We start from the raw sequence: 15,932 nt of genomic DNA on the forward strand, positions 1-15,932 counted from the left end.
TTAATTGTTCTTGAAAACCGAAAAATTGTAAAAATGTAGGCTATGTGCGGCTGGTTGAAGTTCACATTGGTCAGTATGGGCACGATCGGGAGGTGGCTACATCTGAATGATTACTTGGTAACCAGGTGAAGCCGCTTTTTTCAGCTCGTAGTCTACGCCATGTTAGTTGGTCGCCCATAAGTCTGAAGTGTAAAGTTTGCACTGTGGAAACAGTTTAAATGACTATATTGCATGGAAGTGACTGTGTATAACGACGTAGATAATAATTAATACTATCTAAAGACCCCCCACAATCAGTCAAGCAACCCAGTTCGGACTTCTCATGCCTAACTGATAGTTTGAACTGAATTTAAGCCTTCCCCACACACGATCAATCTTTGGTTGCTGTTGCTGTTGGATGTATCTGTTAATCGTAGAACAGGGAAGAAACTTCGGACGTTGCAATTGCAGTGGCTTTTTTTGTTACAAAAAGGAAATCAAAATATCAAAGCAACAAAAGAGTCTAAACAAAGATGGATGCCATGACACTCAGCTGATGGACTGATGGACTGAACTTTTGGACTAGCGAGACGGTGTTCCCACACACTGCAGTTCGGACTGAGTGCTCTCAAGCCCACAGTCCGATTTCATGGAACGTGATCAGTTCGTCAGTCCATCAGTTCCGACTGACCAGTCCACAGTCCTTGCACACACACACACACACACACGTCAGTTCCGACTGTTAAGTTCCGACTGATAGGTCCAAACTGACCGTTTGGGCGGATCGTGTGTGGGGGCATTAATCTTCACAAGACCTGGTCAAACATCATGTTCGCAATGTTTAGGGCCGTGGAAATATAGTGATGACATGGTAAAAATGTAACTTAAATTACGTCACAACATGCCGCTTCCTGACGATTTATAACTCTGTGCGCACGATAATGCGTTTGCTGAAGGCAGTGGACAAAGTTGGGCTCCTGCTCGCCTGTCTGAGGTTAAAAAAATTTCAGAGGTTGCAGAAAAAATAAACTTTTTTTAAACTGCACAAGATATTGCTCAGGTATATTCAACAAAGAGCATTTAAGAACCGGTAGCAATTACACAGAAGTTTAATTTTTCGGACGATAAAACTGGTTAATAATGGTTTCGCAGTGTTTTAAAGATGTTCTTAACACTGTGTAAAGGTACATGTAACTTGTTTGTTATTATGGCATAAAATGTTAAAATGTGATGATACATTCGTGTTGACATTTTAGTAAGCAAAAAGTATTAATTTCAGGGTTCACAACAAGTTTTATGAAATACAGTGCATCTAAATTATTTAAACATTTAGGTATTAAATTATTGCAGAAATTCCAGTCAACCATCTGTTCCAAATGACATTAACACAAGCGAAAGTATTTTAACTGGTAGAATAAGGTTCAGGTTAGATTCAATAAACTGAAGAATAATTATATGTATGATTAGTAACGAGCAATGCTTACGAATAGTAGTTGACGATCATTTTCTTTTCCTCTTGGTTGTACTCGCAGTCGCCTTTCTCGCACTTCTCCGCTCTGTTCCACGAGCTGCCCGCGACGTGGTAGCTGTTGTCGCTGGAGTCCAAGCATTGCCGGGGGTGGGCTGCAACACCGCGGCAATACTCTGTGAGGCGCAGGCCGTGTTCCGACAGCCGGGCACTGAACAACACACTTTGTGTTCTGTTTTGTATGGCGCAGGTGTTTCGTTATTTATTTTTTTTGTATTTTATTTACGAAACAATAATCTTACACAATTATAAACTACTTATGCATCAGGTTGGTGTAGTATGAAAATTGTGTCTGATTTACTATTATTTGGATTTATAACTTAAGTGTTTTAATAAAACAATTTATAGTGCAATTAATTGTGTTAATATACGTGCTGTCCAAAAAGAATATCCCAGTTTCAATGGAATGTTATAAACGTTTAAATTATATTATTTACAACAAATCAGACAGCAAAATGAAGGTAAACCAACCTTTTTTTCTGACAAAAGTACAATATGTGTACTTATTGTTATACGTCACACATCCAACCTAAAGTCTAATTCTTCCCACATGTTGGTTAACAAGTCTTGAGTAATGGAAGCAATAGCCTATTCAATTCTCATAATCAACTTTGGCCAAACATTAGGTAGCGGCGGAACGTAGAGACAATCTTTTATAAACTTCCAAAAGAAAATAGCATGGCGTAATGTCAGGTAAACTTGGAGGTTAGCGAACAAATTTAACGGTCCGGGTTTTGACATTTAACCACTCTCGTACAAAGAGATTCCAATGTGGAGGTGCTCCATCCTGTTGCCAAATAAATTTTACAGGTTTACCGTCTACTAATTGAGGAAAGAGCCATTCTTTCAACATAGGTAGCGCTGCGAGCGAGAAAACAACAAAGCAGTACTCGAGCATGCGTTTATCTAAAACTTGTTGAGTTACTCTTTAATTTTGACCTTGAACCTTGAATCAACACCCTACAATGCTTACATCTGATACTATATATATAAATATTTATTTATTTATATATATATATATATATATATATATATATGGAACATATTTTTATGGACAAACTCTATGTGCATTACGGTTTATTTTGAAGTAAACTTCTAGTATGCAAATAAATTATTTCAGTTTTGTAAATTATATCCGAAGATTTTAAATATTTTATGAAAATAACTTGTATTAATTTTAAATGGTCTGAATTTATCAGCAAAATAATTTCTTACCGGGATGTCGTTACTGAGAGCGAAACAAGTAAATAGTGAAAGTTTCCAAATTGAAATAAACCAAATAATTTTTAATAAGATAAACTCGGCCAATTTTAACATAGTCCTAACTTCAAGGTGCCGATTAGATTCATTTAAATTGTGCTGGAAAATATTCATTCACATCCAGTAATGCCAGCTAATGTTATGGATATCAATAGCAGTTCAGTTATAATTTGAAACACTTATGTACATCATCATTTTATCATTAACTATTCAATACCCACGTATTTCTTTATGAAAACAAACCTCACGAAAATCTGTGATCACCTCTTGTGTACGGAAAAATACCACAAACTGTCTTTGCATTAAAGACCCTGAAAAGCAAAACTGCAAAGCAATAATAAAAGTCCTAATACATGATTCGAGAACAAAACGCTGGGGTAATGTATAATTTAAAAAAATGTATACAACTAACGCAAACTTGTTGCTACCGTAAAATTATTTCATTCAAATTATAGGCAGTAACATTAGGGGTTAACATGTGGGGGTTTAAAGGCAGATTAATTTTACATGTCTAAACCAACAAATAAGTCACCTTGAATTTTTGCTTTAAATCCCGCAGTTTTAAATAAATACTAATTAATATAAAATTAGAACGAAAAACTGCAGCGCGCACAACGCTAGAGCTATAGCAGTAAGCTAGAGCTGCTACAAATCAAGTGATGTACGCGCCTACTATTGTAGTTCGAAATAATATTTAATTAATATTAAAACTGACAAAACGGCAGACGAAACTGTATGTACAAACACATGAGACGCATGTCATCAATTACTGCAAGAAAAATGAAATAATGTTCACTTTAATTCGTAACAAATGTATTTTCCCGCACATAAAAAAACTGCGTGACATTTTTATTTGTACCACAATTTAAAAATAAAATTATTTATTAATTACTTCTGATCCCTACTGTGAAATTTCATAGGTAATAGGAATAGGAAATTTTTAGGGTACTCTAATATTTGAAAAACGCGTAATCATCCGTTGGAAATATAACTTTATTTACCAGTAACTGTACTTGTTTTCAGTAGAATTCAAGAATAAATAAATGGTTTTATGATAGCTAAAATATGATACACGAACCTATTGGAAATGTTATACAAGTTGTCACAATTCTAATGCTAACACCGGATCCACCCTCAGAGTTGAGAGTTAAGAGTTGCTTAAGTATGCAAAAGTATGTAAAAGATTAGAAAAGTATACGAAATCATGTGCTGCTGTCATCTGTAACCTGCTGTAAAGATTTTTAATTTCAACATCTTATTTTTAAAATCCTACGCCATCGATAAATATTCGTTACATAAGTTGCGCACGTTAACTCCGCTACCTACTCACTTTCGTTACCCTGTGGTTCTGATATTATTCTACCGACTGTAAAAATAAAAAATATTTTGCTTTAAAAAAAGGTCACACTTTCATTTATTAGCAAATGTAACTACCCAAAAAAAATTATAATTACGAGACATTAACTTCCATACCACAATTTTAAAATATAATATTTGTATTAAACTATTCTGGTCCCTGCTGTTTGCGAGAAAAACTACATGCTAAAAGGCACTTTTTGAATGCTCTATCATTACATATAGCCACATACGTAGGTATTATTTAGTGTTTGAGACACGTGATTATGATTTAATACAATTTCTTAGAAATATGTATTTGTAGTTTTGCACTGTTTCTCGTGGAAAAAAATTCAAGAAAGCAAATTAAGAAATAATAGAGGACAATCCTAAAACAGCAATGTCAAACAAATACCCAACGATATACTTAAACGGGTTTTATGGAAACACAACGATGACAGCACTGATTAATACATTCATACTTAAATATCACACAGCACAAGAATTCCGAGGAAAGAATTTAGTTATGAAAACATAATAAGAGCACAGACGAACACAGTGGGCTATCCACGACGAGACAGTTTCAACAATAACAGTAAATGCAAGCAGACAACAAAACATGGACAATGCAGCAAATATACGAATACAACGCTAGAAGTTAAATTTATATTATGGACAACACAACGACAACACTGACGAACACAGTAAGTAGGTTTCCTATGACAAAACAGTTGCGACGTTTCGGTAACTGTCATCTGTTCCCGTCAACAGGCACACACAGTGAAAAACTGCACTGGCATATATTCTAGAAAATTTTCAACCATAATTCCCCATTGCAGAAATCATTTCAAGAACGTACACTTAATTATGTTATTAGTGAGCAATGCAAGTCATTAATCATGAACAGTAACGTCCAAATAATCACTTTACATAACAATAAACATTTTTAACGAAAAACGTATATATTTTACGGCCCTCATGAGCGATACATAGTTCACGACGGCGCAGCATGACTACCAAACACTTCCAGAAGCACCGCGCATGTCTCCGATGCGCCCAGCACAGCTGTCTCACACGCAGGCCTCCCATGCGCGCTCACAGGGAAGAGTCGAGCGCACTGAGATCGACAGGCAACGGCAACTGGCCTCTCCATTGTCCGGGAATACACGGTCCAGACGACCTCGTATGAAGCGTGCCAGTAAGACGGTCTCCTCTGAATCTTCTTTTTTTTTTTTTTTTAGATAATATTTAGTATATCTTACGAAAATTTGCACATAATTTTATTTTTAGTTGATGTTTCATTCAATCGTAATTATTTGTAAACACTATAAAATACAATTGAATATTCAACAATTTTACTTTATTTTGTTGTATCGAGATCTTTGTGTGCACAGTCAATACTGGAAAACTATTCAGGAAACGGGTTAAAAATAACTTTAACTATTTGAGTTACTGGGGCAACACAAAGCATAAATTCCCAAATAAGAATTCGACCCCAGTATTACTTCTAACTGTATTTTGTAGTGATACAGTTGTTTTCGTGTAAATGTACAAATTTACAAATATATGTAGTTTTTAATAAATATTTCTGTTCCATTTAAAAAAAAACTACTGCGTACAAATTTCTAGAGATATGTGGCGGTGACAGGTAGGGGACATTGGCGATTCCAGCCCATCCTTTCACACAGAAACACTGTTGGTAACTGCCAACAAATGGGTCATGCGGGTTGTCTGATGCCTCGGCGTAGTTATTGCAAGGAAACTCAGTGTACAGTCATGGGTAAAGGAAGCTCTATCGGTGAACAGAATGTACTTGCCGAAAGCTCGATGCGCTGATACCACTCTGAGAGCTTTACCTGACGGTTATCTCTGCAAATTAAATTGATGCATAAAATATTTCCGTGGAGTTCGCACAAATGTGCTCTGGGAGGTGATTATCCTACGCACTACGGAACGTGTGCCGGTGCTTGGTTGGTTCTCCACTGGTCGCAACACGCTCCACTGTGATCCCCGGAGTTCGTTCAGTTCGCCTGCAGTCAGCAGTCCGTCTTGTCGCCCTCAAGCTTCCACTCTCTCTCATCGTCGGTCCGCAGAAAGAAACGCGGTGTGGCGAGGTGGTCGTCAGTTAGGATGTCGCTCTCTGCGCAGTTGAGCAGCCCGTCCATTGCCCTCCGCCGCTCCATCGCAAGTCTGCACGTCCGGCCACCTTGATTGTAGCAGCCCTAGTCAACTGGGTGTTGTGCGCGTTGCATACCTGCCAGGTGCTGCAGGATTGCATTCGTTATTTTTTGATACTAGCATTCCTCGAAGACGGTGTGGTCTAAAGGCAAAAACAGTATGTGGCATTTTTCGTTAGATTGCCCATGATGATTAGTAATATGCCTTTAAAAGCCACATTTTACTACCACGTCACAAAAATTTATGGACAGTTTAAGAATTTCCCCAAACAATTTCAATAAATTTATTTGATAACTGCGACAAGTTTTGCGTTACGTGAAGACATTTTTCAATTAAACATTATCCTGATGCTTAGGAAATATGAAATATTTTCCCTTTTATTTGAAACAAACCAGTTTTTCAAATCAAACTTTAAAGGTGTGTACATATTAGCCTTGGGAAGTATTTAAGACCATAAGTCGTATTTATTTTTTCAACTTGCCTTTCGGTGATGAACCTGCAACCAAATTTTTTCGATCAAATACAGACTCATCCTGTATCACTGGCTTCTACTTTGATACACTGGCCCCTAGTGTCAGTGAAGTGATAACCCGCACTGTGTGCCTCAGTGCATCAGCGCCATTTTCGTCCACGCAAGAGAACTGCGCGTTACCAAAAGCATGGCAGATTTCTTTCTCCATCTTGACTCACAGTCGAGGAGTAGTAATTCGAAAAGTATGAATTTAAAAATTCTGTGGCACCCATGATCATGGCATCGGGATATGTAAAGGGTCCAGGGGCAAACAATGCCTGTAAAACTTTTCAAAACCGACAATTTAAAAAATAATATAAAATTGTTAACGTTACTGTGTCCATAACTATAAACGTTATCTGTCCGTATCGCATAACTTGAAAGTTTTCCTATGGATTCTATTAACAATAGACTTTTCGTCCTATCAGGGTACGCCCAAGCATTAAAAAAAAAACATTTCGACATGTACTGTAAAAACACAACTCATAAAAGTATTTCTAATTTTAAAAATATTTCATGCTGGTATCAATAGAGCAGTGGTAAGATTTGTAACTTCTAGTATCCGGAAGTTATCAGGGTTTCTTAGAGTCAGATCACGCGCCTTATAACACGGCAGCCGGGTTCCATTCCCGGCGAGATCAGTTACTGAAATTTTTAGATGTTGGGAACTTGATTGGCGTTGAGTAAGCTGGTGACTGTTCTCATTTCCCACACCATTAGATTCTGTCGCCGCCTCAACAACATCCAGTTCACAGCTCGCATTCAGTCGCCTCGACGTGATCCATGCACGCACATGGACGGCGACGTACCTGGGTCCTCGGCACTAATGCCCATCGCAGTGGCGGGGTCGCCGCGCCGGGCCGCGCCCAGCACCAGCAGCACCAGCAGCACCAGCAGAGTCGTCGCCGGCGACATCGCGTGCGTCACTCGAGTCCGGTCCGACCACAGCTTCTTACTTATGCGCTGAACCAGGTCACGGGTGAGAAACACTGATAACACAGCTCGACGCCGAGAAACGTACATCGCAACTTTTATGCAGCATTTAGACATCGAGCGATAACGCAGCATTAATTGCAGCTCGGGTTATCAGTGTAGTAGGGTACATCTGCACAGTAATATTTATATTTAGACTATATACTACGTTAACTTATTTTAGACCTCCGTGACAGAGTAACTAGATCACCCAAAGTTTTAATGATACTTGCAAGTAATGGCCGGTACTTGCCAGAACTTGCCAATTTTAGCTTGTACTGAAAGAATTTTTCAGATACTTGGCTGGAACTCGTTAACAACTGAGAGGATATTGTGGGTCATTGCCAGTAATTGATGTTAATACCTGGTTTTGAAGAATACCTAGCAGAAGCATAACTGTTCTTCACAGTACTGGCATTACCTTGCGGTACTTGGAAATACTGATTTTAGGATCTTGTCGGTATTTGGCAGAATCTTGTTGTTACTTGGTAGTAACTTGAACTGTAGATACTTGTAAAATCTTGTTAGTATTTGCCAGTACTTAGAATAACTTGCAGGCACTTGTCGGTACTGGCATTTACTTGTACATACTTGATAGTGCTTGTTGGTATTTGACAGTGTTTATTCATTACTTTGTAGAATCTTTCAGTACTTGCATGGATCATGATGGTAATTGTAGGTTATTAACAGTGTAATTTGTCGGCACAGACCACATTTGTGTAATGCAGAGATTGGTGTTATTAAAACTATGTATTTCAAAAACATTTACAATAATTTACCAATTTTCATTTCATATACCTAGGAATAAGCGTACGATGTGCATATGTGAAACAGTTAGTTATTTTTAGTCAGGAGTAATTTGCAGCCTACCAGCCAAGTGGACCATGCTGGGGTTGACGACTCGACAAAAAAAACTGAATAACCTTATAAAATAACGGACTCCAACCTACTCCCTTACAACAGAAACCAACACAATGCATTACAGCTGAAAGAAATACATAGAGATTGCATTGAATAACTCTTAAAATCTAAATAATAACATCTAACAGAAACCGACAAAAACCAGCAAAATACAATTGAAAACACTGGAAAACTATGGGTTGTTTTAAAAAAAAGCAAAAAATAAATAAAATAATAAAAAACACTATAAAACCACAGACCCCAACAGAGTGCTTTTCAACAGAAACAATGGAAATAATCTCAATTACAATGTTTTTCAACACAGGAAGAAAACTCAAGAGAAAAATAGAATTCACTAAAATACAACATGTAACAACAACTCTCTATAACAGAAACCAAAAAAATACAACAGAATACAAACAACATATCCCAACAGTATGGCTTACAACCAAAAACCAATAGAACATAATCAATGAAAACTAGAAAAATAATAGAATACCTTACAACAACAAAAAACACTAAAAAAGAAGAGACCCCAAAACAGTGCGCTGCTACTGAAACGAACAGAATGCAATGGAAAACAGTACAAAACAACACATTCCTTTGCAACAGAAACCAACAGTAACCAATTAAAAACAATGAAAAACAATTTAAAAACAGTTCCAAAGAAGTGCTTTCCAACAGAACACAATAGACGTCACTAAATTCCAACTGAAAATAATAAAATGCTACACAACAAAAACCATCAATAAACAAAAGAAAACAATGGACGTCCTAAAATACAACAGGAATACATCAGAACTCCTTACAAAATAAAATCAATAAAACACAACAGAATAAAATTGGAAACACTAGAAAACAAAAGACTACAACAAAGTAATGTATCATAAAAACCAAAAGAATACAATAAAAAAACACTAGAAATAATCAGAAACAAATATAATGCCTTACAATAAAAAAACATCGTAAACCAAAAGAATGCAATAAAAATCACTAGAAAATAACAGAATGCTTTACAACAGAAACCAGCAGAATACAATGAAGGGGAAAAAAACAGAAAACAACAGACTCCAAAGGAGTGCTTTCCAACAGAAACAAACAAAACACACTAAATAACAACTGAAAAAAACAACATAAAATACTTTACAGTTAAAACAAAAAAACACAATATAAAAGAATGGAAGAAATAAAAACACAACAGGAAACAACAGAGCAGAAACCATTATAAACAACAAAATACAATTAGAAACACAAGAAAACAAAAGACCCTAATATAGTGATTTACAACAAAAACTAACAAAATACAATCAAAATCAATAGAAAACAATAGAATACCGTCAACAGAAAATAAAATAAACCAACAAAATACAATGAAAAACACTAGAAAACAACGACCCCAAAAAGTGATTTGCATTAGAAAACCACAAAAAAAACAATAAAATAGAATTAAAAACACACAAATACAACTTAAACTAATATAATACCTTACAACAAAAATCACCAAAAAACAACAGAAAATACTAGAACATAACAGATACCAACTGAATTTTGTTACAACAGAAACCAATAAAATCGAACAGGTACAATAGAAGTAAAATAGAAACAAGCATACTGTTTCACAACAAAAAATAACAAAACCCAGAATTTCACGTGAAAATTTGTTCACAACAGATTCCAATCAAAACCAATTAATTCAGTGTGCTTTGACAACAGAAATCAACAGAATACACTGATATGTTTTTGTTTGTGAGTTAATGTCTCCCTACAGAAACCACTAAAACACAATAAAGCCATTGTGTTTACAAAATAAACCAACAATATCCAATATAATACACTGGGCCGCAAATTTCGAACATTTGGCCAAAAAAAAATGTTAATTCCCTAATATAAACATTGTTAGCCCATTGTTTATCCTGATCAAATCTTTCCTACTAGAGTCCCACGCCTAATTTGATTTCTCCAGGCTAGTATTAAGCATCATTTTTCTTCCCGCCTCGGGTCACGAACGCGACCAGTAACAATGTCCGGCTTCATGACCAAGGGCGCTTTTCTCAGCTGTTTCCCAGGGCAGCCCTGCTTTCGCCATCCACGGTGACTAGGCCAACTAACTTACCTTAGTTCGGCGCTAGAGTGCGATCTCTAGCGGCCGCAATCACCCCTCTCTCTAATTCCCCTTTAGACCGAAGGAGCGCGATCCAGTTGGTCCCCAAGGTAAGTAAAAAAGGAGGTATGCCATTCCGGGCTCGCGCGCTTTTATTTGCCCCCCCCCCCCCCCCCCCGGCTCGAACGCACGCTGTGACGTCACATGGGGGAGACGAGACTCGCCGCTTTAGCGATCAACAATCAGCAACATAGCAGTTGTTAGTTGGTTATGACTTTTGGTCAGTGACGTGGACGTTATTGTGTTGTGAATAGTTTTCCGTACTATTTTCTAAAACACTTAAACACTTAACGATATTTAATTTAATATCTTTCATCCTTTTCATATGCTTGTGTAGCTATTTATTCGTGAATATTTTGCATCTTTTTCGAACATGTTTGACGTTTCGTAAACGAAATTTGTGTGAGTATCGGGAAATGTTTCCTGAACTTTTCACAGTATTTCCTAGAAATAATTTTATTTTTAGTTATCCTGTTCAACAGTGAGTAAAAGAAATCACAACTGTGCAATAGCAAGCTGCAGTAACTATAGACGCAAGACTTCAGACATTAATTACCATCGTTTTCCTACAAATTTCGAACTTCAAAAGGTGTGGGTATCACGATGCAAGTGGGAAGATAAATTTAATATCAGCAATGCTCGCGTGTGTTCAGTCCACTTTCTTTCAGAAGACTATGAGTGAGACTTAAGGAACGAGCTTTTGGGCTTGCCAGTAAGGAAGAAGTTGTGACCGAATGCAATTCCTTCCCAACAAATACCCAATTAGCATGCACAACAAACATTGTCAACAAAGGACCCATCGGAAGAGCAGGTAATTTACGTTAATGTTTAGTTAATTCTAACTTGATAATTTGGCGTTATTTGTTATAGTAAACTAGTCTTCAAAACCTTCTACATTCTCTTGACCTTATGTATGATTTTAGCACAATAATGTATGTATATTTTTATCAGGTACGCCATTCCCTCAAATGTTAGAAATTTAAACTTCTAACTTTTTATTGAGAATTCAATAGAGTAATAATTATTTCTTAAGTACATATTTTAATATACCAATTAAAACTGCTATAGGGTCTTTTTTCATTATGACAGCTGGCAGGTCAAGTTTATGTAGGGAGGGTCGCAGGCTTTAAAATAAAACATAGAGTGACTTCAATTTACTAAGTGAAACGTCGGTAAACAAGTGGTTGGAGTATTTTACAATATTCGGGTCTCGCCGCTGTAAACATGTTAAAGATTAATTTAAAAATGATAGTATCAAATTTATGACCTATATTAAATTAATATATTTTAGCTTGAAACCATAAATATGTAGGTATATTCTTTTCTTAAATATCATCAGATTATAATGTCACAATTCAGTGGGATTTAAAGAGACCCTGTAATAACACTTATTAAATAAAACTTTAAAATGCATTTTTGATAATTTTTTTAATAAATCCATTATTCGTACATCAAATAAATGGGGTCAGTGAAAAAAATCAGTTCTTAGTTATTTTTTTTTAGGTAGATATTGATTTTATATACACCTATATTTATTTTATTGTACCTACTGAGATACCATTTTCATGTGACGAGGTTCGTGGATATTATTCCAGCCATGGTATGATTCAATTAATTAGCACCTCGGTAGTGTTGAAGTGGTTCAGGTTCAGAGCATACTCCTGCTAATATCTTGTAGGTAATAAGGTAATGTCCTATTAAGCCTTTAGGCATTATCACATGAGATAAAAATCATATCTTTCTACATTCCTTGTTAGATTATTATTAAGGCTGGTACACAGATTGCACAAACGGATTGTACCTTCATTTATTTGGTAAAAATGTAGAATTTAAATAGTTTTGAATGAAAATTATAACTGTAAGTAAAGGAAATAAATACAAAAGGTACTTTTTTTTTAGGTTGAATGTGAACGCCAGAAACGCTGTGACAGAAGAGAAACAAGGAAAAGAGCTATTGAGACTTTACAAAATATTTCCCCAAAGAAGAGGAAAGTTGATCAAGAAACTAATACAGAAAATGTCCTTGGTGAAACTTCGTGCAAGAGTAATGATACGGACATTATTAGGTAAGTTAGGAAACGGTGCATAATTTAGAAAAACGAAATACATTTCTTGAAGCCTCTTTAAAACAGTGCAAAGTAGCTTTGATAGAAGCCAAGTTTTCGAAAAGTAATTTCAATAATGAATCATTAATAACCAATCGTGTTTAAAAAAAACTACCAGTAAAGTGGAGGCAGTGCTGTCGAAATGTTTTACGCGTGGTCAAATTCTTTGCTTGTTACGTGGTAAAAAAAAGAGTCATATGGCATGCAGAAGATTTTGCGAGTGCTTCAACATTAAGAGCTTTGTCTAAAAAAACATACATGTACTTAAGGAAACGCAACTTCCCTTTGCCTTGTCGGTCAACTCTCCAGAAATAGACGGAAGATATTAAGTGAACCCAGGAATTCTGAGCGAAGTGTTGTGCCTGTTGAAAGTCAAGGCAGCAACTTTTGGCGAAATGAGCAAGATCGCAGTGCTAACCTACGATGAAATGAACATTGACAGTCGTATATGCTACGATTCAAAACATTACATGATATTAGGACCGCACAACAATGTACAAGTTGCAATGATTCGTGGTTTGTTCCTTGGGTGGAAGCAGCTAGTGTTTTATGACTTCGATTTTACAATGACCAGCGAATGTTTGAAAAATATTATCATTGAGGTGGAGGCCACTGGCGTACATGTCGTTGCAGTTACATGTGACATGGGTGGCAAGAATGCAAAAGTGTGGAAAGAGCTGTGTGTAAACACAAACAAGCCCTATTTTGTAAACCTGGCACCCACAAATAGGAAGGTTTGGGTCATGTATGATGTGCCGCATTTACTTAAGCTACTTAGAAACCACTTCCTGGACGACGGCGTGATGTTACCTGACGGCACAAAATTTACTAAAGAGAAATTGTTGGACTATTTGGACTATCAGAAGTGTGATCTTTCGATCACTCATCATATAAGTGAAACACATTTGACTGTGTCTGGGCGTTCTCGTCAGAATGTCAGAATAGCAGCTCAGTTATTTTCCCATCGTACAGCCCAGGCTCTCAAATACGTACTAAAAAAGGACAATGAATGCAATTTTGTTGAACTTGTTAATGACGTATTCGATGAATTGAATTTGAGGACCCCAAAGGATGTGAAAGCACCCATAAAAAGTGGTTATGGGCAAAACCATCGAAGCCAAGAAAATACACTCAAAAGATTTTTGGAAGCATGCGCAGAATTACATTTTGGTAACAAATTGTACTGCAACTATGTATATTTCCAGCCCAGATTAAGTTAATGATTTATTGTAATTTATATTTTTTTCGTCCCATGTATATATTTTTATTATTTGAAAACTCTTTGGATTTAATATGTATATCTATGTAATTGAAACTCTATGACCAAAACGAACGTTTGAGGACTAGCAATTGCAAGGACCCCTCTAGGAACAATTGAAATTTAAATGGTAAATTGCTAATTTGACACCGTGTTTATTAATGTAAAATTTTATAACTACATGTATTTGTTTTGAATGTAATGTGGGATTTTGTGTTCCGCGCTATTGTTGCGCGCGGAATTGATGTATTTTATTTAAAATATTTGTAACTACCATTTATTCTCGGCCAATCAGGAGACGTATTATAAATGTGGCACGCATTGTTAAATTACTTAAATTAAGAAGGTTTTAAAAAGAATGTAATGGCCTATCAATGAATGGACACGTATCTGACATCGTCGAAAATTTATCCTGAAAAATAGCTAATTATAAATAGGCATCCACACAAAAGGATGAAAGGAACTGATTGTTTAAGTGTCAGTGAATATTGACAGGGCTTTATCCAAAAGGATAAAGATTCTAGGAGTGTATAAATACGTGATAAAGAAATGAATGTCTGTTACTCCATTTCGTTAATACGAAACACGTATCACATCCATACTTAGTTATTTTACGGTCTAACTTCAAGAAAGACATTGAAAAACTTAAATATTGTAATATTAACTACGTGAATCTAATTTGACACTCTTTTTAACACACAATTTTAATTACGGTACCTACCCAGTGGTCTGGGAGAGAGAGCATCAAAGCTCTACCGACTTAAATTATTTTGATCTGGCCGAGGTAAAAACTTATGTAAATCATAATTATATACTAAATCTGTGCATACGATATTGGACCCGAACAAAAGAGACATTTGATTATTTAATAAATGTGCGCATCGTCACTCCAGACATTTTTCAATATATGTGTTCTGCAGTGCCAACAATTGTTTGAATTTTGGAAGAAATAATATTTTTACTTTTGATATAACCCTGAGATATTTTGAATTTAATTAATAAATGATTAAAATTACCATTGTGTTTTATAATATAATATACTAATTATCAACTGTATCCATACCTATAAATATATGTGTATACCTATCTATGTGTCAATACAAGTAAATAGCAACAGCAGTTAAACTAGTAGCTGCACATAATTAAACTGACTACAAACTGTAAGAGACCTCTAGTAGGTAGGGTACATATTACTTTACTACCTTTCCATAAGGGTTTTATTATTTCCATAAAATCTCTTATGGGGCTGTATGAGGACATGAAACAACACGACGCAAAGTACATTATCACATCTAGATTAAATCAAGATTGCCTGGAAAAATATTTTTCAAGATTACGTGGTTTTGGAATGTTTTACAACAACCCGACGCCTTTTGAAGTGAGAAATAGAAACTGAAATTGTGAAGTTATTGGTGGACTAAAATCCTAATGACCATCCAGAAAATGTATTTTGTGCAGATGTTACACTAGATGCAATTAAATATGTAGCTGGATACATAGCATTCAAATGCCGATCTATAGACCCATGTTTAGGATTAACAAGAGAAAATTGTACTATGACCAGTCCACCCCGAGATTGGCTTTCAATAACATCAAGAGGAGGACTCACGATACCTTCACCCGAGTGTTTGGATAAAGTAATGCATTTCGAAGTCGTGTTTGCTGCTGTTCATGGGACATACATATCCAAGAGCTCAAACGTAATAGAAAAAATGACATCTTTGCTCCAAGAGAAATTCCCCGAA

General features: G+C 36.0%; 1 protein-coding gene across 1 annotated transcript in view; it reads right to left on the minus strand.

Moving 5' to 3' along the window:
* The window catches only part of LOC134527282 (uncharacterized), a 32,596-nt gene that overhangs the window by 7,094 nt on the left and 9,570 nt on the right, over positions 1-15,932 (minus strand). Inside the window, exons 2-3 of the mRNA XM_063359824.1 lie at positions 7,601-7,780; positions 1,464-1,602 (exon numbers count right to left, since the gene is read on the minus strand). Of these exons, the coding sequence (XP_063215894.1) occupies positions 1,464-1,602; positions 7,601-7,780 (319 nt within the window). The remainder of the gene's footprint in view (positions 1-1,463; positions 1,603-7,600; positions 7,781-15,932) is intronic.

This window comes from Bacillus rossius, chromosome 1 (genome assembly GCF_032445375.1).
Source record: "Bacillus rossius redtenbacheri isolate Brsri chromosome 1, Brsri_v3, whole genome shotgun sequence".
Taxonomy (NCBI): domain Eukaryota; kingdom Metazoa; phylum Arthropoda; class Insecta; order Phasmatodea; family Bacillidae; genus Bacillus; species Bacillus rossius.